A 23,845-nucleotide genomic window follows, 5' to 3' on the forward strand; every position below is an offset into this window, starting at 1 on the left:
AAAAGCTTGTTCCAAATATATTCCAAATAAGGTAATTAAGACAAAAGTATGTGTAATTTGTCTGTGGTTTTAAGCTTTAAAAAGCTGTGTGTGCTTGTCATCAGGGGGCAGCTACTTAAAGCTATAGTAGCGCCCCCCCCCCCTGCACTGGTAATCAATAAAGGAGCCTCAGGCTTGGTTTTAATCCACATACAACGTGTGGTTAATTTTTTCCACTACACGTTGCTGATCAGTTAGGGAACATTCTTGTTTAAAGTTGCGCAGTGCTCCCTTATAAAGTTTTTTGGCAGCCACCTGCTTTGTCCACTGCTTGTAGGAAGAGCAGTCCATTGCAGCTAGCTGGTGGGGGCTTGGAACCAGGGTGGACCGGCAGCCCCTCTATCAGCTCCCCGCTCCTGTAAATTCCCTGTCCGGCAGCTGCCCAGCAGACTACCAATTGCCAGTTCAGCTACAGAGTGCGGGGGGCGGGACACAACAGCTCAGGACAGAGGGAGCTTGCCAGCAGCAGCCACTGTCTCAACTTGCTGATCTACTTGAAAGGAAGTGGGTATTCATCCACGGAAGCTTACGCTCCAATACGTCTGTTAGTCTATAAGGTGCCACAGGACTCTTTGCCGCTTTTACAGATCCAGACTACCCCTCTGATACTTAAAAAGGCAGTGTACTTAGAGTGGGGTCAGCGTACTTAAAGGAGCAATGCTTGTCTGTCTCACACACATGGTGTGTGTTTTGGTCTCTGTGTCTCTGTCTCTCACACACGGTGTGTGTCTGTCTCTCCATTCATGCCTCCTTGTAGAGTGTGAGGCTACATTAACAACAAAGTGTTAACCTTTGAGGGCTCAGCTGAGTGCTAGTTCATCATTTAGCAGTAAGGCATTCCCTGGGAAATAGCCCACCCTCTGACTTCACCACCTCAACCAGGCTTCACAATCATCATTGCTGTGTACAGTATTAAATTGTTCAGTTAAAACTTATGTGTTTTAAATACACACACACACACCCCCCTAACCTCAGGGAGGAGATGAAGGTTGATGGGAGGAGTTGGAGAAAGAGACTGCTTTGTACGCACTCTGCAGCAGCAGCTCCTGTCCCATGGGGCTGGGCCCAGCTCTGGGCATTGTGACGTGGCACACAGGGTTGCAGTGACACTCAGGTTTGGCTGAGCTACCCCTCCGTCATGACCAAATTTGAGTGAGTGGCTTTGCAAGCTGGAAACATATGATTTAGGAAATGTGACCTATGAGGAAAGGTTAAAAAACTGGGCATGTTTTAGTTTTGAGAAAAGAAGACTGAGGGAGGACCCAATAAGAGTCTTCAAATACATTGAGGGCTGTTATAAAGAGGATAGTGATCCATTGTTTTCCATGTCCACTGAAAGTAGAAGAAGAAGTAATCCGCTAAATCTGCAGCAAGGAAGACATAGGTTGGATGTTAGGGACAACTTTTTAATGATAATGGTAGTTAAGTACTGGAATAGGCTTCCCCAGGAGGTTGTAGAATCACCATTGTTGGAGTTTTTTAATAACAGGTTAGACAGAGGGATTAGCTAGATATATTTGGGCCATCGGAAGCTGGGCTAGGTGACCTCTCAAGGTCCCTTCCAGCCCTACATTTCTGTGATTTTATGCTACCCTTTTTTGAACCTTGGTACCATATAATCTCCTTATTGGCTTGGCTACTCACACAGAGGTGGATTTTTCTAAAATGATTTTTTTTAAATGCTGCAGTTCTGACTAGCTTTATTTCCTGCTCACTTCAAAATAAACAACAACAATAAAAAGACATCTTCATGGTTAAAAAACAGGAATTTTCTCAGACTTTTAGTATGCGACAGCCTTCAGACAGGAAAGGTTAATTTGCAAGTCCTTGGAGCAAAAGCCCTTTGTACTTGCTCAAACAGTGGAGCTGCCATCTTTGTCAACACTCGGCAAGAACTGGTTCTGCTTCGGTTCAATACACCTCTTTCTTTTTGGCTAATTCCCGGGGTTCAGCAACCAAAAGGCCAATCATGCATGTGTCTCTGAACGCTATCAGCGTGTTTGCTTACTGTGTCAAATACTACTTCCAAAGGACTCTAACTAAAGTCTGGATGGGAATGAAAGGCAACCGTTTCTCTCTGGTTTTCTTGTAACACAGCCAGTGAATTTTTTAACTAGAGTGATTATATAATACCTGCACATTTGAGTTGTTTTGGATATCCATGTTTTATATGGATGGATTTTGCAAGGTTGGTCATTTCTTTCTGTATAGGAGATGGGACTGTTGTGTTTCCTGTTTTCAGGTTGACCTGTTGTAATATTTTAACTTGGATAATGACTATATCAGGTATTTGTTTTTTAAAAACGGGCAAAGCATTAGTTTGGTATATTATCATTTAATGTATTAGATGAAATGATTTTTCAAAAGTGGAGTTCCTAGGCTTATAAAAATTTTAAAAGGAAAGTAATTTAATTAAAAATAATGGCTATTTCTCTCTCCCACTTTACCAACTTCTCAGAGTAAGAAGCTAAGGGCAGGTCAACAGTATGGGTGAAAGTGGATCTAAGCTACACAATTTTAAGTTATGTAGCTTCCGCTATGTCGGGAGATGCTCTCCTGTCGACTCCCCTTACTCTTCTTGTTCCGGTGGAGTACTTGAGTTGATGGGAGAGCGATTTGCAGTTGATTTTAGCGGGTCTTCACTAGACCGGCTAAATCAACCCCCAGTGGATTGATTGCTGCAGTGTCGATCCACCGGTAAGTGGAGATGAGCTCTAAGATTAGATTGATACTGGAAGCTCTTGATGATCTAGCAGTGTTGGTTGGGGGTGGGTTGTGTGATATTTTGTTTGTTTGTTTGTATTTTTGGGTTTGACTAATACTTTTGCATCTACTCTGGGGCTTCCAGTAGTACAACTATACCAGCATAAAAGTGCTTCTGCCAGTAAGTACAGTGTATTTTGCTCAGGAAACTGGCATTTGCTATATTGGCAAAAGCACTTCTTGGCCTGTGTAAGTTGTGGCTACCGATGAACATTTTCTGCCTAGACTAGGCCTTAGAGATGTGAAATATCCTTTTTCTCCATCATCTTCTATACTTTGCTGGCCAAATCTTGTTGTTTTGGTACTACAGGTACAGAGACTGAGTATGGCAGCTGAAAGAAAAATCTAACATTTCCAGTTGCATTACTTGGGATGACTGTCACATGGTAGGCATGCTGACATCTTCAGCCCTACATGAAATTTTAAGATCAACAGAAAGAAGATGACTCGATTTGCATGAAAATATCAGTAAACTTCTTTGTGTTGCTTTCATTTTGTCCAATATGTAATTTTTGTGTGGAGAAACTGAAGTTTTTAACCAGTTGTGCCCCTAACTGGTAAGCGTAGTAAGAAGTTACAGCTTGCATGGAGCCTTAAAAAAACTGCACTATTCAGGTAGCTAAAAATGCCTTTTGTTGTATCCAGACTGTGTCTTGTAGGGACTGTTTGTTCTTCCTTTGTTTTTATGGCAATAACTGGGGAAGGAGAAGATGTTATTGACCTTAAGTGCTTTTTGTTGGTTGTTTTTTTCATTTGGGAGCATAAAAGGATTTCCTGAGTCTTTCAGTAAATTGAGAAATTTCACACTGACAGTCTTTCTGATGTCTGAAAATAATTTATCCATTGCATATATGCATTTACCACTTTCTTTTGATGCTCTGTTTCTATGTTTTTAAAAAATATGTTCTCAGGAAACTCAGATGGATCCTTAAGTTTTTTTTTTTTTTAAATTTGATACTCTTGGGTTGTTAGGAAAAAATACAGTGGGGAGATTTATGTACACAGAGAACATGAAACAATGGGTGTTACCATACACACTGTAACAAGAGTGATCAGGTAATGTGAGCTATTACCTGCAATGGCAAATTCAGAATCATCTCCCATTATTTTATCAAAGCTTGCGGGTGAAAATTCCTTCTGCAAAGTCAGTTACTTTACAGGAAAATTCCAGTGAGCCACTACCTTCCAGTATCTTCAATAGCCAACATATATTTACTATATGTAATTTTTATACTTTTTTTTTTTTTTTTTTTTTGGAAATCCCTGTCTGCTTCAGTACATTTATCTGGATGGCCCCAGTGGATGGCACGTCATCTTGGCTTCATATTGCTCCATTATTAGGTGAGCAACTGTTGTACTGAGGCTGGAACCAAATAGAGAGCAGGGACCACTCCAGCGTTGATAAGCTCCACAGGGGTTGCTTTAGTTCAGGGCCTGGAATGGTTTTACAAGCTTCTCAGCTGCCTCAGTCCCTGCAGAGCTTAGCGGTTCGTAGGGACCAAAACTAGGATAATTGGAAAGTTGAAGCATTCACTGAGAAGGGCAATACCAAATAATTGGCTTTCCCAATCAAGCAGCTGTCTTTTGCACTGAATAACATTGGGGAAGGTAAATGGTTGCCTGAGAGGTGTCCCAATTAACTGGCTTAAAATCAGTTAAGTATCATGTACAGAATCTCCAGTCACTGAATGGGACTGTTGTGTGTGTCACAATGTGGGCTAGTGGCACCTTAGAGACTAACCAATTTATTTGAGCATAAGCTTTCGTGAGCTACAGCTCACTTCATCGGATGCATACTGTGGAAAATACAGTGGGGAGATTTATATAACAGAGAACATGAAACAATGGGTGTTACCATACACACTGTAACAAGAGTGATCAGGTAATGTGAGCTATTACCAGCAGGAGAGCTGGGAGGAAAAAATCTTTCGTAGTGATAATCAAGGTGGGCCATTTCCAGCAGTTGACAAAAGGTCTGAGGTACTTCTTTGTGTATATAAATCTCCCCACTGTATTTTCCACAGTATGCATCCGATAAAGTGAGCTGTAGCTCACGAAAGCTTATGCTCAAATAAATTGGTTAGTCTCTAAAGTGCCACAAGTCCTGCTTTTTGTTTTGCGGATTCAGATTAACACAGCTGCTACTCTGAAACCTGACAGTGTGGGCTGTCATTTTAATGATACTCTGAGCAGGGGCCTAGTTTTCTGAGTGGATAGTAGGGGTGGAAGAATCTGCAGCACCATTGGAAGGCATTAGAGAGCTACAAAGCTGGTGGAGGATGGCGATGAATTTCCATCCTTGTGTGTCCACTGTCACAAATAACTGTTTAGTTACAGTATTTAATCTTGACATTTGTTTTCAGCATGCTTTCTTATGCATACCTGAAATATTTTTCCTATAGTGTGTGGTTTATGAGCTTTTTGGAATAAGGACCCTGTTACCTATTTCCCCCCTCCATTTACAGAGACTGAACTGAGAACATCAATTGATTTGCTGTATCCTTGATTAGTAATCTCTTTTGGTCATTACCAGCTTGGGACATATTAAAACTGCTGGGCTACAGCTGAACAGCTCCACACTCCAACTTCTAGCCAGTCATACTACTTTATAAAAAGAAAAGGAGTACTTGTGGCACCTTAGAGACTAACCAATTTATTTGAGCATAAGCTTTCATGAGCTTTTCATTTTTATACACACAAATCATGAAACAAACATCTTCTGTATTTTCCACAGTATGCATCCGATGAAGTGAGCTGTAGCTCATGAAAGCTTATGCTCAAATAAAGTTGTTAGTCTCTAAGGTGCCACAAGTACTCCTTCTCTTTTTGTGAATACAGACTAACACGGCTGCTACTCTGAAACCTACCATTAATTAGGCTGGCATATTCCCTTAAGAACTACCTCCTTTGATCTCACTTCTTTTCAAATCTGCAATAGTTAAAACCCTGTGTTTGACTTCCTTTAATTATCTGCAGATGTCATGGGGATGACATCATCATGACAACATTTTGAAATTCATAGAGGAAAAGGGGCTGGGAGAGCAAAAGCTATTTTCATTCAAATAGGTTGAACGTGATCATTGTTCTGAAAGAAAAAAAGAAACACAAGTAGAGAAGCACACACATTAACTTTCAGTGGTGTAAGAGCTGCTTTGCATTTAATGTTGCATGATGGAGCAATCATTTTTCCTCCTTTTATATTCAGAGACCAAGAATTTGATGTGAAACTATGTTTAGTTTTTTTCTGTATCATAATTTAAAAATGGCCAAGGCGATGATTCAGTCTTGATTTTTCTTCACTGAGACTTCTTGGTTGAAACCACACTTGTATTTGGGGATGAGGCTAACCCTAGTCTGGGTGAAAGCAAGCAAACCAAGAGATTGTGGGTGGGGGAAGGGAGGGAGGGTTGCTTTAAGACTTTTTTTTTTTTGTAAGTGGTTTACTATGTAAACAAGTTTGAGGAAGACTGTTTTCATTACCATTGAATTGCAGTAGTTACAGCATTATCTACACCATTCATCTGGTGGCCCAATGCAAATATAGCCATTTATATCATGATTTAAACACAAAGGCTCAATTCTTTATTCATAGGTGCCTAACTGCAGTATCTCAAGTCCAGATTTGAGCTCCTGAAATGAAGTGGCCTGATTTTCAGAGTGCTAAGCACACTCTACTCCCATTAACTTTAGCAGGAATTGAGTGCTTAGAACCTTTGACAGCCCGGCCACTTTTACTGTTGTCCTCAACTTCATGTAGATGAGTTTGAAAATTTGATCTTAAATTAATTTCTGCCTAAGCCATTACTGCAAATTAGGCTGAGCTGAAGGTGTGCTTGTTTAATGCAGAACTGGGGCTTGCTGCTGCTTTGCATTTTTGCAGGTGATGTAAACTTTCTAAGCAAAAGCTTTTTTAAATTGCTATCAACAAAATTCTGGGCCTTAGTCAAGCAGACTATCCAAGTGAATTAGATGGGTCGAAGAACCTTTCTATTTTCCATGGTTCAGATAATCAATCTTCTCTTTTTTCCTTAAAGGGATTTTGGATTAAAATTGAGAGGAAGGGTCTGAGTTTAAAAAAATCTGCGCACAAATTTATGATTTTTGTTAGCGTGTATGAGTTTTATAGTCTGTTTTATCTCCGTTTCATCTGACATAGTCAAAATGGTTAAGTGATTTTGATTAGTGTTTGGGTGAGATTTGGGCATAGATTAAAGACTGCAGGCTCAGATTTCATCCTTCAAACTGATGTGATGTTGGGTGGAGGGTAGGAAACTATTTGTTGGCATTTTACCATTCATTTCAAGAGGTCCAGGATTTCAACCCTGGGGCTTGCAAACAGTACAAATTTCTGTTGCTCTAGTGGTGCTCACACACATTTCTGCAGTGAAATCTGTGCCTGTTGCATCCTCAAAGCACATAAAGGCTGTGGTATGTAGTTACTTCAGTGAGGAAAGAGTCAACTAGAAGTTCTTCCACATTTCTAAAAAGAAAAGGAGTACTTGTGGCACCTTAGAGACTAACCAATTTATTTGAGCATGAACTTTCGTGAGCTACAGCTCACTGCATCCGATGAAGTGAGCTGTAGCTCACGAAAGTTCATGCTCAAATAAATTGGTTAGTCTCTAAGGTGCCACAAGTACTCCTTTTCTTTTTGCGAATACAGACTAACACGGCTGTTACTCTGAAACCTTCCACATCTGTGTTACCTATAATGCTGTGTTGTAGTTAGTATCATAGGTCTGAATGAAGGCAAAAAGTTCCAAAGCATGTGAGCAATACTGACCTGTTCAATACTTAAAACTGTTCTCACTTTTTTCATAGGAACTGGAGGCCAGTTCTCAGTAATTACTAATCTTCTGAAAAACAGCTGTACTTTAAATTTTTTCCAAGTTAGCTATATGCAAAAAGGCATATTCAACATTTTTGTGTAGTTGGAAATCCATCTGTTTTTTCCTCTTGTACAACTCAAAAACAGGGGCGCAGATTTCAGTTAAACTTTTTTTACAAATTTCCCTCTTTGGGCTGAGGCCAGGCATGAGAAACATCAGTCCAAAAGTTGAGTTTTATAGCAAGTTGTGAGTAAGGCTAAGATTATGTCACGGAGGTCACATAAGCCACGGAATCCATGACTTCCATGACACTTTCTGCTTCAGCCCCGGAGCTCTGAGCTGCTAGAGAGAGGCTCTTCTTCCTCTCCCCTCCCCCCCCACCTCCAACTCCAAGGGCAGCTGGGGGATCCTAGAGCTCCCACCCACCATGGGCACCAGAGAGGGGACCCTGGAGTTGTCAGCTGTAGTGGTGGTGGGCCCTGGACTCCCTTCCTGCAGCAGGGCTCAGGCTCCGCCCCGTTTTGTCACATTTATTTTTAGTAAAAGTCAGGGACAGGTCACAGGCTTATGTGAATTTTTTTTATTGCCCGTGACCTGTGTGTGACTTTTACTAAAAAGAACTGTGACAAAATCTTTGTCTTCGTTATTAGTAATTTGGAAAAGGCATATTCTGTAATGGAAGTTAAGTAGCATATGATAACAAGTGGATGGTATAATTTAACAGAAAATACTCCTTTTAGATTTTCTTTCAGTAGTGAAATAAAAAACACCTCTCCTATACTATAGTTGCCTTTTACAGAAATTTAAAGAAAAGTCCTTAAAAAACCCATATACCTGTTTCACCTCCCCCCTATGGTTTGTTACCATCCACAATTTAATCAAATAAAAATCTTGATTCTGTAAACATTCCAGAAGAATGGAAATGAAATAGTTAAGTGTGTAGCTTGACTTCACCTAAAGATGGAAAAGGGATTTATGTTAAAGCAGCTATAGAAGATATTAGACTGTAGTCTTGTGAATCATCACACTTTCTTTTCTTTGTTTTTATGTGAGCAAAGTTATTGTGAATATTTCTTCATGGTAGAGTTAATTTGGGTGATGTGCACTGGAGTCTGAGCCGTTGTGTTGGCCTGACTTAAGAGGTGAGCAGCCCCATTGCAAAGCTGTACACAGATATGTCCACTCAGCTGCATTCACGCTGACATTGCACTCACTCACATGAGGCACCAGGACTTGTGGGGGCTCATCCCAGAGAACTTTGTGGTGCACTAAGATGGACCACTCTGATTCTTTCCCAGTGAATTGTGATAGAAATAGTCTCTCCTTCCCAGCACACAGGGGATTGTGGGAAGAAACTAGAGGACTGTCTGCACTTGACTGTGCAGAGTGAGTTACCAGCCCACGTGAATGCGGAACCTGGGCTGTAACCAGCTGGCCCAGGTAGAAAGCACCACCACACTTGGGTGAGAGATTTGTGTATGTGGAAAGAAGGAGAGAAAAATCCTCTGCTCGCTATTCAGTGAAGATAAGTCTCTTGATTTTCCCAAATGAAGCACAGCACTTACATATGTTCTTTCTGTGCCATCATCTGGTGTGCTGGATCTGCTGGCTCCACCGACTTTAACTGGGACTAAAACCTGCAGGCTTCCAAACCATAGAGAAGAAAACAAACAGATGACTGTGAAAAAGCTATTGGAGAAACTGAACAAAAGTCAAGGGAACTGGTTTGAAATGTCCTAAAATCGTAATCTGAATTTGTGCGTGCATGGGCGTGTATGTATTCTGACAAATGAAATGGGCCTGTTTGTGAATTCTTGGAGGACTTTTGTTTTGTCACTGAGCTTTCCTTACCTGGTTTTACTTGAATAATTGCATTTTGTTTAAAAGGTGGGAGAAAGGGAGAAAGAAATGAGCCTATTATAGCGACTAATGAGCTATCTGTTTCAGCCTGAAGGGTTGGTCAGGCAGGGTGGTCAATACCTTGGAACCTGTTAACCTTTGGAAAATATTTGACTCTGCTGGGGGAGGGGGAAGGGGTGTTTCTTTAAAAACTATTAAATCAACTTTATTTCTTTTTGTAGAAGTACTGCTTGAATTTCTTTTTCAAGTTTCTAATTGCACCTTACCATGCCGGTTGGCCAGATAACTTGCCAAAGGTGCTATTTAGTAATCTTTTTCTACAGTAAGATTAGATTTATTTTCTTCTTGACAGATAACTCATTCCCTCATGGTGTTCATTCATGTCTAGAGAAATTTCATGCATTCTCTCTAAACCCCCATGCAGTGTGTGAGTTTAAGGCAGAAAAATCCCTTTTTAAAGCGTGAATCATGTGAGACTGAATTGGGCAATATTTGTGTTGCTTGTGGTGCATGTCTGTCTGTAGATATAACATTGTATTAAACTCTCATTTGAGTCTGTAAACATAGATTAAGACTTGGAATTTCCTGAGTCTTTATAGAAATAAATAAATAAACTTTGCCAAGAAGAACTTCATCTGCAAATGTTTCTAAATATGTTGCATGTCTGTTTTTGTTTAAAGCATGGGTGGCCAGGTCCTGTTCTCACATGTGGGCACCATACAGTGACATATTGTGCCTCTGAGTGCTACAAGCGTCCAAGAGCTGCAGTTTTCCCTTGTTGACACAATGTTTTGCCTGGCTTTCTTATCCACCTGTTTAAGTTCTTGCCCCATATGTTGATCCTTTAGGTACAAAATAGTGTTTATTCCTAAGTCCTTTTACCAGTCCAGAAGAGTAGAGTTAGTTCCTCCTACCATCAGCAAAAGAGCAGAGTTTTCTGATCATACTCTTTCCCTCTCCCCACTGCCTTATCTAACTTCCATACGTTTCCTCTTAGGGTTAACTATGACCAGGTAACATGCTTTTACATGTCTTTGTTTACACTAGGGGTTCTCAAACTGGGGGTTGGGACCCCTCAGGGGGTCATAAGGTTATTACCTGGGGCGTCACAAGCTGTCAGCTTCCACCCCAAACCCTGCTTTGCCTCCAGCATTCATAATGGTGTTAAATATATACAAATGTGTGTTTAATTTATATGTGGGGGGGTTGCATTCAGAGGCTTTCTGTGTGAAAGGGGTCACAAGTACAAAAGTTTGAGAACCACTGGTTTACACGATTTCCTAAGTAGTGCTTAAAAAGGTATGTATTAACGTGTGTTAATGTGTTTTAAAACAGAGTTTCACAGCCTAGAGTATCCCTGTAATGTGACTTCTTTTTTTAAAATCCAGATTTGGCACCCAATATAGACAGGCTAAATTGTGTTTAAAAACACGTCAGCTGGTTGTCTGTCTCTAAATCCATTCTTTCACAAAAGCAGTTTCCCTGCCAGAAGTGCTCTCCCCGCACAAAAAAACAAACAGAGACCCGAAAGAAAACAACCGTCCATTATATCTCTTTTTCTGCCACTGCGTACAGTTACTGTCCCCCCACAATCCCTGCACTGCCACACTCGTCTCCTGTGATCCATATTAAAGGAGTTATTTTCTATGACAGTGCACATTGTCTAATTTCCCTGATTAATTTTGATGCTGATAGGTTATAGATAATGTGTGTAGAATTTCCCCAAAGGTCTCATGCGATCTGAGGGAAGAGACCCTGAAAAGGGTAATATCAAATTGCACTATCGAATGATGTTTGAGAGATTTTAGTTAAAAACAGAAGCAAAACCTAGATACGCTTGTTCTGCTTCACAGAAGGTCGGTGCATTGCCCTGTAGAATATAGCTTCAGAGAAAGAGAACTCAGTCTCTTTTAGAAAAATAGCAACTAAGCCTTCATCTTGACTGGAATATAATAATTCCAGTGATTAGAGTGTAGATTTGAACATAATCTGTATCCTTCTCTTTTTAAAAAAAAATTATAGGTTCATGTATTGGACAGATTGGGGAGAAGTGCCAAAGATAGAACGTGCTGGGATGGATGGTTCAAGCCGCTCCGTTATAATAAACACAGATATTTACTGGCCAAATGGATTGACTTTGGATTATGAGGAATGGAAGCTTTATTGGGCAGATGCTAAACTGAACTTCATCCACAAATCAAACCTGGATGGAACTCATCGGTAAGAAATTTTAATATGACTTGTATGCAAATCCAATGGTTTTTGAACAGACTCTGTTTAATAAATACATAAGCTCTATAGCAGCTGATTCGAACCAGTCAAACTGCCACGTTAGCACTCATGAAGCTCCAAACAAACTAATAGTAAAATAAAAACAAACTACAGGTGGGGTTTGAATGGATACTCAAACTGGGGGATGGTTCTTAATCTGTTGTATTCTTAGAAAAGCTACAAAAGCCTTTCTTCTGAAGTGATCCTTAAAGGGACCCCTGTTAATTTATTTGGTTTTACAGTAACATTTTCCTGTTTTTTTTTTTTTAATGGATTTTCTGCCCCTGCTTGCTGTGGATTATTTCTTTTTAAAGACAGTACTGTCAGCTCTCGCAATTTTATTGCAAGCCTCACACTCTTTGGTCTTCTTCTGATAGCCCCGGGTCCTTGCATCAGGTAAATGTGGCAGAATCTCAACTTGCAATTCTCTAAAAACAAACATTTCTAGCCCTTCTGGTTGTGTCTCTAAGCAGAGGCCTGTCAAATGCAGCAAATAAACAACATGGGGGAAAATATTTCAGTCTTTTCTTCTCTTTCAGTCAGATAAGGTGTTACTTGTGACAAGAACAGGGTAGACCATTTTCAGAGATGTATGTGTGGGTGCTAAATTGATTGTGTTTCTACAACAGAGCTGTTAAGGGGGTTATAGATTTAGCTATGTCTGGTAAGGTTTCTTTGTTACTCTCTCCTCAGACATCCTAGTGATTTAGCAGTTGTTCCTGTGTGAACATAAATTCATGGTCCAATAACTGGGCCCTTTAAAGAGCCTCAGTATCTGCTATCTAGGCCTTTCATTTTAATTTGTGGCTAGTTACACAGGCAGCATTTATAAAACACATCCACTGTATTAATGTGTTATTTATTTGTAATCCATGGTTTCCTGCCAGAAAGCAGAGGATAAAACCACAACATGGCTGGCTCGGTGGCTTATGCCACATACGTCCTGAAGCCTGCCTCTTAGCAGACAAAAAACTTTGTTGTTTCAGTGTTTCATCCAGAATTTTTGTATTAGCATTTGTCTGAGGGATAACAGCAGCTGTGTACAATATTTTTTTTCAACTATTATAAATAATTTAACTAGTATAGATAATTCCAGGCTGGGTATGAGGTTTGTAGTTTAAGTGGATTTTGAAATGGCTCTGGAATTGTTGCCTGGGAAAAAGGAAAATAATTGGAAGCTGATGATACTCCTGCCTCTAAGAATGCAGAACTGGCCAATGGCTCCAAAGTGGTGGGCAAAGGGGCAGAAATGACATTATCACGTAAAATGCCTTAAAATGCAAAATAACTGATGTATAAAATTATTTGGGTCTGTGATATATAAATTTTTTTAATAGAAATCATTAACAAAGAAGGGAACAGAGGATGTTCCAGTTAGTCTAATTTTGGCTAAAAATAAATTGATGTTAAAGCTCTCTTGTAATGAAAAAGGAGAGGTCTTAAATCCAGTTAAGTAATGGGTGCTTAAAAATCTTCATCTTGACTGAAACTGACCACGTGAAGGGCACAAAATGACAGCTTGCCACCCGACAGGTTACATGCCAGAGGTGGATTTCTCATCCAATTTTTAAATGACTAAGCTTTGTATAATCGTCAAAAGACTCACAAATGACAGCTGATTTGATCACCCTTGAAACCCAGCTTGTAGTTTTTGCCCAACAGAGTAAATATGTAGCTTGCTTTATTTTTTGAATTATCTGTTTTATGCTCTCATATTTGGATGGGAAAAAAAGGAGAAGCTTATTAACTATACTAAAATAAGGGGATGGCAGCAGTGGGTGGTGGGAGTCATTGGGTTCGAATAGATAGTCTGGGTAGGGCCCATGGGAAATTATGCATAATGTAGACATCTGGTGATGGTAAGTGTTCATTGTTAAAGCACCCAGTGATCAAAATCAATACTAACCTCTATCCAATTTGATATATGTGTGTATGTGCTTTCCTAACGTGCAAACACAAGTTTCCCTGCGTCTTATCCATCATTCCCAGTCCTTCCAGCTCCACAGATACCTTACTGTTCCTGCAGGCACTTTTGCATTTTCAGTATTTCTTTCCTGCAGGCTTGTTTTCAGCATCTCTCTTCTTAATGGTCTACTGTGCAGCAACACATGTGAACTTTAGGTTGTAAGTGAACTCATCCCCTTACTTGCCTTTGGCTAACCTTAAAATGATAGTTGGAATTAGGAGGGAATTGGGTTTTTTTGTTTTTTATTTTTCTTCAAATAAATACTAACTGTTTCTGGACCAGGTGCTTATAACCTGCCTTAAGCAGTCACAAGCGTACTCCACTCTCTGCAGCACCTGGTTTTCCCTCGGCACATAAGGGAGCTGTAAACATTCAGAATATAGTCAGCATCTGTGTCAGGTGTGCTGTGTTTTTTACAATTCCCGTTCATCATGGAAAAAGAGGAAGATTTGTTCAAGGAGCAAAGCAACTCTTTCTAAATTTTTTTTCTTCTCTGTCTTTACCTTCTAGACTTTTGTCTACACTAGGCAAAACAGGTGCATTTTTAAAACGTGTTAGCTAACCCATTTAAAAATCATAATATAGATGCAGTATGTTGTAGTTTTAATGTGTTAACTGGTCAAGGTTTTCCTTCCTTATTTTCCTTCCCAGGGTTAATCTTGACCAACTAATGTGTTAAACCACAGTTTGGCTTGTCTGCATTAATAGGTTGTTTTTTTAATGTTACCAGTCATGTTTTTTAAAACACACCTTTTCCCAGTGTTAACATACCATTAGTTTATTCAGTTTTCAGTGGCTTGGCTCTTTTGATGTCACCATTTTCTTAGTTTCCTCAGCCAAGATCTGAATTTCTAACATTAAAAAAAAAAAAAGGGCAGGAAATAAAACAAAAAAACAACCTTTGAAAGGAAACAAACTTGTGAGGCCTTCTTTAAATGCACACAGACCTAAAAAAGGGTACAAATCCAAATTTTTCCTCTTTTGCAGGCCATCTTTTAAAATCCATGCACATAAAAAACATACTACGACATTGCAAAAGTGGAGAGCAGAAGACTGGGAGGGCAAGGACAACATCACTAACCCAAACCTTATTTCTAAATTACTGTTAGTGAGGACTCATAGTATAATATGAAGGGGTGTAGAGATGGATATGGCCCTTTAAAAAACGGAACTTGTATAGCATGTAACTAATTGCTGTGTAACCAGGGTGCAGATACTTTGGTAGAAATGACCTCAGTGTTCAGATCCTTAACTAGGCATCACATATAATACATTTCATATGTAATTTTTTAATAGTCTAATTTCCACGCCCTCCTTCCCCTTAAATTAGGATCTGTGATCTCTAGAAAATGCTACTAGTCGCTCTGCTTGTTTTCCGCATGGTGGTATTACATAGGGGAAAATATTTGCTCATGTGTAAGCTAGAGAACCATTGAAGCAATAAACAGAAGCAACTGGCTTTACGAAAATTGTATAGTTTGGCAAATATAATGTCCTGAATTTGTTTAGATTTGGTCAGTTTTGCAGAGGAGGCGGATGAGAGTACAAAGATCTGCCTCCAGCCTTTTTAGTCTTGCATAATATAAGGCAGAAGACAAAGGTAATAGCAGATACATGTGTTGTAGCAAAGAATCTACCAAGAAAGGAGGATCAAATATGAGACTTCGAGAGAGAGAGAGAGTTTAGTAATAATACCAAATACTATTAATCCAGGAAAGAGCTTCAAACAAGCCAAAGGAAATGGAGGTTTGGTTTGGCATGAATTTAGAAAGCAATATAACCTAAATTGGATGTGAAAAGCCAGTGTCTCTGATCGATAAAGCTCTAAGTATTAGAGGTTCAGACACAGCTCAAATTAATATACTGTTTGCGTACATTACAAATATAGAAAATCAATTTCTTTGATTTTTTCAAAAGGAATTTGACAGCCTGCACAGACATATATTGTGGAATATTCTTCAGTTCTATGGAATCCCATCTAAAGTTGCCAATACCATTACAATTATGTATAGAGAGGCGAAGCACTCTATAAGAGTGAACAATCGGGCAGCACAATGGTTCAAAGTGGACACTAGCATGAAACACAGCTGTGTTCTAGTTGATCTTCTAGTTAGCATTTTCATAAATTGGATAATGAAGAAATGTATTAGCAACATAAACACTGGTAATTCATGGGTAGATGGGAAATGTCTTGAAGATCTACAAAGATAATCTGGAAAAAGAGCATGCAAACAGGGTTCAAAATTAGTTATGCTAACACACACATCCTCAAAACCCAGAGGTCAAGCAGCAACATCACATTAGAAGGCAAAGATATCAAGAAAGTTGAACAGATCATTAAACTCACAGCATATGGAAATCAAATATATACAGCGTCAGAAAAAAAACTTTAGACTTTTCGACCCAGACATAATCTCAGGATTAACATATGGCCACAAATGCTGGAGATTTACCAAAACGTTAGTCAGAAAACTAGACACTGTTGAAAATGTGTCTACAAAAGATTCTGGGCATTAGATGGAAAGATTTAATCACCAATGAAGAGATCTGAGAAATCACCAACCAGCAGCTCATATCCACTGAAATTGGAAGGAAGTGCTGGATATATTTGGGGCATTTACTCTGCATGCCAGTGCACAGACTCCCATGTGGAAACTAACTTGTGAAAAAATGAGGGAGCCGAAGAGAAACCTTAAGAATAACTCCTAATAGGGAGGACATAACTGTTGATCTCTCCACCACGGAGCAGATGGAAGCAACAGCAAATGGCAGAGAGGAATGAAGTAGCTGAGTTTCTGCCCTGTGTGGCAACAGTGGTGCGGGAAGGATGTGGTAGTAATATGTGAAAGAGAGAAAAATCTTGATGTTGTTGAACATACCAGAAATTGTAGGAAATATGCTACTTTGTTTCTATTCTTTATCTTCTAGACTAACTGCCATTTCTATTTCTTGCACTAAATAGCAGTCAAAATATATGGATTTAAATTAAACAGGCTACTGTGCTTGTCAGCAACGAAAGACAATAAATAATATGGTGCATCCATGACAGCTTACTTTCTCACTTTCTTGGCTCCTACTTTGGGGATGGGGGAAAGTGAGGGTCGGAGAGGAGGAGGAGGGAGAAACCAACAGATCATGTTCAATGTTTTATTGCTTACTAGAAAGAGGGATAGAGGAGCTCCGTCTAAACCCTGCAAGCTTCTGAATAAAAAATGAGTATTAGGCCCTGTGACAATGTTAGCAATGCTTCTTCCCTTCCATTTATTCAAATAGTAAAACTCTCCCACTGAATATGTGATATGAGATTCCATTTGTAAGAAAACGCAAACAGCAAATTTTAAGTAATCATATATAATTGTCATCTAGCTCTGGGACTTATTGGCCTGACTGCTTCAGTGATGGGTTTGTTAGAATGAAGGATGGTAGTGCAGAAGTTGATGTTCAGTGTCCTTGGTTTGCAAGCAAGAGAGAGGAATGTACAGTCTTCTTTAAAACAGCCGTTTCTCACATTGGAAAAACAATAGTTTAAAAATGAAATTGGCCTATGGAAGGAGCGTTTTTGTTTTTTGAGGCTCTTATCCTCCTTATCAGAGTGAACCAGTTGCTTTTTGTGGGACTAATTAAACAAAACTGAATTGCAGACATCTCTCCTGTGAGTAGAGTACTGAGATAGGTTGGCCTGCTAAGGCAGCTCTTGAATTAATTTTGTCTTGTTTTACCCTGCAACAGCAGTTCTAATTAATAAGTTAACACATTATTGGCTGAAGGGAAATGCACTTACATGGTCCCTCAGGAAGCGTTTGTGTTAATGAGATGGGTTTAGAGGCCATTGTAAGAAAACATACTTTCAACAACTGCCTTGTAAGTGTTTCCTGGGTTTCTAATTTTGCATTTGAGCATTGTGGGTCTGCTTTCAAGCATGAAATCATGTGTGTCTGTCAGATGATTAGTTGTTGTGGATTTGATGAAAAGTTAAAAATATGAAGTCTGACATTTACAATAGAACCTTTTATCCTTGTGTACGTATAATTTATGGATACAGTATAATTATGTGATGTGTCTTTTAAAAAGCTAAAAATTTCTTCAGCTACTAAAATGGAGCCATCTCTGGGGTGAAAAGTCAATAGCTGTGTTAACACTGCATGACAACTCAGAAGAGGAAGGGAAGAATACCATGGCTAATTGAAATTGCAGGGGAGGGAATAGGTGGGCATGAATTGGAGCTAATTCCCCAACTCTTGCTAGAAGTGCTCTGGGCACTTTATTTCAGAGAGATGCAGTTTCCAAATGTCTAGACTTGTGAACATTTACATGCTAGTGATTCTAGTTAAGCAGTAAATCACAACAGGCTGCATATTTTTGGGGCCTTTGTGCATTGTCAGGCTGAACGGACAGTGCCTTCATCTACCTCAGCGGTGTACCAGTAGCCCAGGAATGCAAACTTGTTAGAAAATAATGTTTACAAAGAATAATATATTTATAAAGAATATTTACAAATAAACAATGGTTACCTCAGTTGTTTTAAAGTAAAACCATACAAACGAAGAATACAGGATTATAATCAGTCAAATTTTACTTGAATCTAAAAAAATCAAATTTAATTTTAAAAATATTGCTCTTTTCTTGTGGAATGTTTTTTTAAAAAGTCTCATTAAGTTTTTTAAAATAAAGCTGAACTGTATCCACAGTATTTCTTTAGAGCAAGCTTAAAGAGCTTTTTTAAGAGTAATTATGTAAGAAAAATAGAACTTTCAGTTCTACGTGAAATAGTTTGTAAAAATATAGCAGAAATTCTCTAATCTTCGTGACTGATAAATGAATATACATGATAAAAATATCTATTATATTAAAATATCTAGTGCTCCCAAAAATGAGGAAATAGCAAAACAAAATTGAGTTAAAAACATGGGACTGCCACTGTAATAGGTGCTTCTATCTGTAGTTCTTTCAGCATCCCTCATTCCTGAGCACAACATCCTATGCTATTTCCATCCCAAATTCCTCTTCAGCAGAGTCCTTTGACTCAAACTGAACTTTGAGGCAATTTTATGATGTGCACTGAAATGAGACCAACAGAATCATTTCACTTTCAACCAGTATTTCACCTTTGGTTTCCAAGGGTAAGGGGTTCATGTCCGGATTCCAGTCCAGCATCAAACATCTTGTTCAGTTACAAAATTATACATTTTAAAAATGTATAATAAACTTAAGATTGAATATGCAGTATCTTAAGGCGCTTTTTACCATGGAGACTTTAAGGAAGTATCACATGGCAGATGTAGCTTTAAAAAAAGGCAAAAGTAATGGAAATACTGTGTATCTATTTTTTAAAAATGTTTTATATCCCCAAAATAATCTTTATTTCCCCTCTTTTTGTCAGGTAATTAGCACTGTGTTTGAGCTGTGATAATGATATATAAATAAAGCTGTTGGTGTATTGAGGAAAGACCTCTGTAAACCATGTTGGGGATTGGTCCTGCTTTGAGCTGGGGGTTGGACGAGATGACTTCCTGAGGTCCCTTTCAACCCTGATATTCTATGATTTAACTTTCTCAATTATTTTAAAATAAGCTTTTGTTACCTTGACAGAAGAAGAAACCACATGATCCCTGGAGGAATTAGGGTATACTGGGCAGGTTTTTGGTGTTACCACTATGTTGTTATTGAGTGCCTTGCTCTCTATTAGCTAGGGTGACCAGGTGTCCAGTTTTTGACCAGAACACCTGGTCAGAAAGGGATCCTGGTGGCTCCAGTCAATGCTGCTGACCGGGCCGTTGACTGTCTGGTTGGTGGTGCCGTGCAGTGGGGCTGGCAGGCTCCCTGCTAGCCTCTACGGATCCCGGGAGGCAGCTGGCATGTCCGGTTCCTAAGCTATAGGGTGGCCAGCCAGTGGGGTGCGCGTGATGCCCTGCCACCCCGCCTGCAGGTGCAGCTCCCATTGGCTAGGGTAGGGCAGGGGACAAACTAGCGTGCCTAGCAGGCAGCTATTGAGAGGTCGTGACACGCGCCTTTCCTGTTGCTGCTGGCCCTCTTCTCTACCTCATGCTCCTCCTGTGGCTGGGCTCAAGCTGCAGCGCGTGCCCTGCGGCGAACTGCAGTCTGTCGCCCTATCGCCAGCACTCAGAAGTTCGAGGTCTGTATCCCCGAGTGCTGGGAATGGGGCTTCACCCCCAATCCCCTCACTGCATCCCTCTCTGTCCCAATCCCACCCCACCTCCATCTCCCTCATTGCGTCCCATCCCAGCCCTGCCTCTCACACCTACCCATCCCAGCCCTCTGCCCCTTACAGTGCTCTCCCACCCATCCTCTCCACCTCCCAGAGTTGCCACCCCCATGTCCCTCACCTCCCACAGCTCTGCACCTCATTCATCTCCATACACTGCTGCACTCCCATTATGTCCCTATATACTTCTGTGCCCCCCATATGCTCATGCACCTATACCCTTCGGCCTCCCCCCGGTCTCCTTCACTACCCCTTTTCATCCCCACCCTGCTCTCATCCTTGGTCTCTTTCCCTCCACCTTCCCCCATCTTTTCTCTTCCAGACCACCTTCCTCCCTTCCCGGCTGGGTGTCTCTGTGTAGGCAAGTGTATGCGTGCATGTATTGTATGTGTGTAAGAGAGTGTGTGGCTTTGTGTAGGGAGGGGTGTGTATTGCTGCATGTGTGTTTTACCTGTGTAAATAAAATTTGCGGCCTAACTCTTTGCTTTTGCTGGCTTGCGCACAAAAAAATTGATGACATAAAATATGTGTGTTCATTTCATAACCTTTGTCTAGCTACATTATAAACTTTGTTTCAGACTCATGGTCTGTAGGCACTAAACAACAATTGTAATATTAAATAATGTGGAGGTATATGTGTTCGTGCATGATAAAGTTGTAGACATGAATACACGTGTGTATCTGCGTATAGGTGTAGGAGTCAGTTTCTACAGATTTATTTATATGGGTATCTGGAAAAGTGTGCATTTCTGTGGTTGTGCTTTATGGATTTGTATTTGTATGTGTGGTCCTAATTTCACAGATAAAATTACAATAACTTTAGCGAACAAAAAACATGGAGCTGGTTATGAAAAAGGGAAGGGGGAGGGAAACAATCATGACAACCTTTGTGAAATTTCAGGTTTTTAAAAATTACCCTTTTTGACTATTTTTCTGCCAGCTCTAGAATCCTGTAACAAATAACTTTAAATTAGCATAGTACCTCTGTCAAAACAATAAATTATGCCTGTTTGGGCCTTGCAGTGAAAATAAGCATATGAGCCAGGTGGGGGGATGGATTGAGCAGGGGGCGGGATCTCAGGGAAGGGGCAGGGCAGTGGGTGGGGCAAGGGTGTTCAGTTTTCTGGCATGAGAAAGTTGGCCACCGTACTATTAGCTTTCCATATTCTCTAGATCATTGGTATACAAACTTTTCCAGTCGCACCCCTCCCTTCCCCTTCTTACCATTAGTGGAATCTCTCTGTGGCCCCCCGGTCCCCCCCCATTACTGCACAGCCAAGCAGCAGAGCTTGAGTTAAAGGCAGAGCTGGGAGCAGAACTGGGGATAGGGAGGAGCTTGGGCTAGGGGCTGAGCTGGTCTGAGAGGGAATGAGAGCAGAGCTGGGTTGGGGATGGAGCAGCGGACAGAGCTGGGCTGGGGGCAGAGTGGGGTTGGAAGCTTGGCGCTCTCTCCCTACCCCCATGGGGGTTGGCCCACGCCTGGGGGCAGAGCGGGTCTGAAAGCATGGCACTCTTTCCACCATGGGTGTAGTTTGGGGATGGAAGCAGGGGGTCGTTGCTCCTCTCTCCTCTTCCCCCAAACTGCAAACCTTGGGCAGGCGCAGAATTTTGCCTTCCACGTGTGGCCTCGCTGGCCTGACTGGAGCTGCCCACCCAGTATAGAAGTCAAACTACTCCTATGCTCCTCACCTCCCAAGGGTGATGGCCCAGGCCTGGAGGCAGAGCAAGACTGCAGGGTTAAATGAGAGAACTGGTCTGGGGGTGGCGTGGGGCTGGAAGCGTGGCTCTTCCTGCCTGCTCCCTATGGGAGGTTAGCCCAAGACTTGCTGCATGGCGCCCGCACCCCTTTCCCTCCGAACATTCCTCCCCCATAATTTGGGAACCACTGTCATAGGATTTAGTTTGGCAGGGCCTGGGATTCTCATTGAAACTGTTTAACATCACACCCACCTACAAGCAAATAGCCCAAAATGTCAAGAGTCATGGATATATAACTGACATTTTTTAAGGATTATGGTATAATTAAATAACTTTGTAGACAGCTACTATGGGGACAGGATGGGTGAGGTAATACTTCTATTGAACCAACTTCTGTTGGTGAAAGAGGCAAACTTTTGAGCTTACCAAGAGTAGTTCTTCAGGTCTGTAGACAGACAAATATTCTCTACAAGACAGAGTTTAACTTGTATTATACAAGTCTGTTGCTGTTATACGTTTTCTATTATACTTTTCATGTACTAAAAAGAATGACATTTTGGCATCTTCCCACCTATCACTGATATAGTAAAATACTTGTGCAAAAACTTTTTTTAGGGATTTAAAAAAAAAACAACCCTGAAAATAATGGAATCTGTGACAAAAATGTAGCCGTGAGCATTCATTCAAAACAGATCCAGTATATAGTATCAGAGGTGTAATAGTTTTCAATAGGCTAATAACGAGCAAATGTAAATATGGGCCAGCAGTAACCCCTAAAGACTGTGTTCTTGATTTCATGGCTAATCAGAAAACTTTAACCTCCAGATTGTAAATTGGATTTCTATTTCTTTAATATTCCGCTGTCACTTTAAAGTAATATGGCAAATTTGCCTCTTAGCTGTCCAAGACACTTATCTTGTTGCAAGCAAGGCCTGACCTGCCTGAAAGCCCAAACCATGGCAGTGTGGGATTATGGAGGCCCTGTGGTACAAAGGAAGGTGCCTCATCCACACCACGCAACAAGTAAAGCGAAATATTGCAGACTGGTGTTAATGTTTTGAGCTGACAGGATTTTTGTGTGTGCGTGTGCGCGCACGTTTGTGTGCTTGTATGTTTTAATTGGTATGCTACTGAGAGGTTTTTGAGGAAATGTAGCTATGCTGAAATAGCGGAGACTTTTTTGTTTAAATCATTAACTGTGATTTCCTGGTTAGCAGGCCATCAATTTCATTACTTACATTCCTGGTGTGGAATCCTTTGAGTGGGTAATGAATACTCAGATAAAAGTGGAATGTCCCTGTTTGGTGTAAATGAACTAAAATGTTCAACTTAATTTGCCCATTTCACCTTCTGTTGGATGATTGGGTAGGTTATTAAGGATTTGGTAAGGCAGCTCAGTTCAGTGGAAACACTCAACCATCCAAGTGGGATTTCTACACCATCAGATCAACCCATCTGGACAGAAGATTGCTCCCTCTTCACTCAGTTATCGGACAGGAGAGGTCAAGTGTTGTACATGAAGAACTATTTCTCACACAAATTGTATTGTAAGATTACTTGTTTTAATATGGGGTGTCTATATGCTATTTTGTTAGCATGTGGCAGTGGTGTGGATAACTTCATTTTTTTCCCCCCTTACGCTTTTGAAATTCAGTTGCAAAAAACCAAAACAATGATAGTTTTACTATCCTGGAACTGCTGGGAGATGGTAATATGTACAGGATCTTCATTTGAAAGGTGGAATTAAATGTACATAGGATAATTCTTACTCTCTACCACTGAGATTGGCCCCTACAACATGGAACATGAAGAGAAGAGACTTTAGGGATAAAGACCTTCCATGACTAGTGGACCCAACTACTGTACCTTCTGTCCATGTGCTGCATATTGCTGATATAGAAATGTTGACCAAGATTTTTAAACAATGATTATTGATTATGGGTACCTCAGTTTTGGATGCTGCATCATGTACGTTATGCCTTTATTATCTCAGTCTGCAGTTCCATTGTTCAGTTTTTGAGACCTATAATTTTAGCTCAGAACAGTATTGACTCTGTTTCAGTAGTGTTACTAGACAGCCCTTTATGTTCTGTATTGTGGAAATGATGAACTGAAACAAAACGTTGCTTTAGCTGACTGAAATTTTTTTATTTTTGCAGTATTATACCATGCTGGAAGCCATTAGTGTATACTAAT

The 23,845-nt window shown here is 40.4% G+C and overlaps 1 protein-coding gene across 8 annotated transcripts in view; it reads left to right on the top strand.

Annotated features, from left to right (window-relative positions):
• The window catches only part of LRP6 (LDL receptor related protein 6), a 299,386-nt gene that overhangs the window by 81,647 nt on the left and 193,894 nt on the right, over window positions 1-23,845 (top strand). For all 8 annotated transcript variants that reach the window (XM_073315566.1, XM_073315572.1, XM_073315600.1 and 5 more), the window contains one exon: window positions 11,514-11,711. In XM_073315566.1, coding sequence (XP_073171667.1) covers window positions 11,514-11,711 — 198 coding nt within the window. The remainder of the gene's footprint in view (window positions 1-11,513; window positions 11,712-23,845) is intronic.

The sequence above is a fragment of the Lepidochelys kempii genome, chromosome 1 (genome assembly GCF_965140265.1).
Source record: "Lepidochelys kempii isolate rLepKem1 chromosome 1, rLepKem1.hap2, whole genome shotgun sequence".
In the NCBI taxonomy this organism is placed as follows: Eukaryota; Metazoa; Chordata; order Testudines; family Cheloniidae; genus Lepidochelys; species Lepidochelys kempii.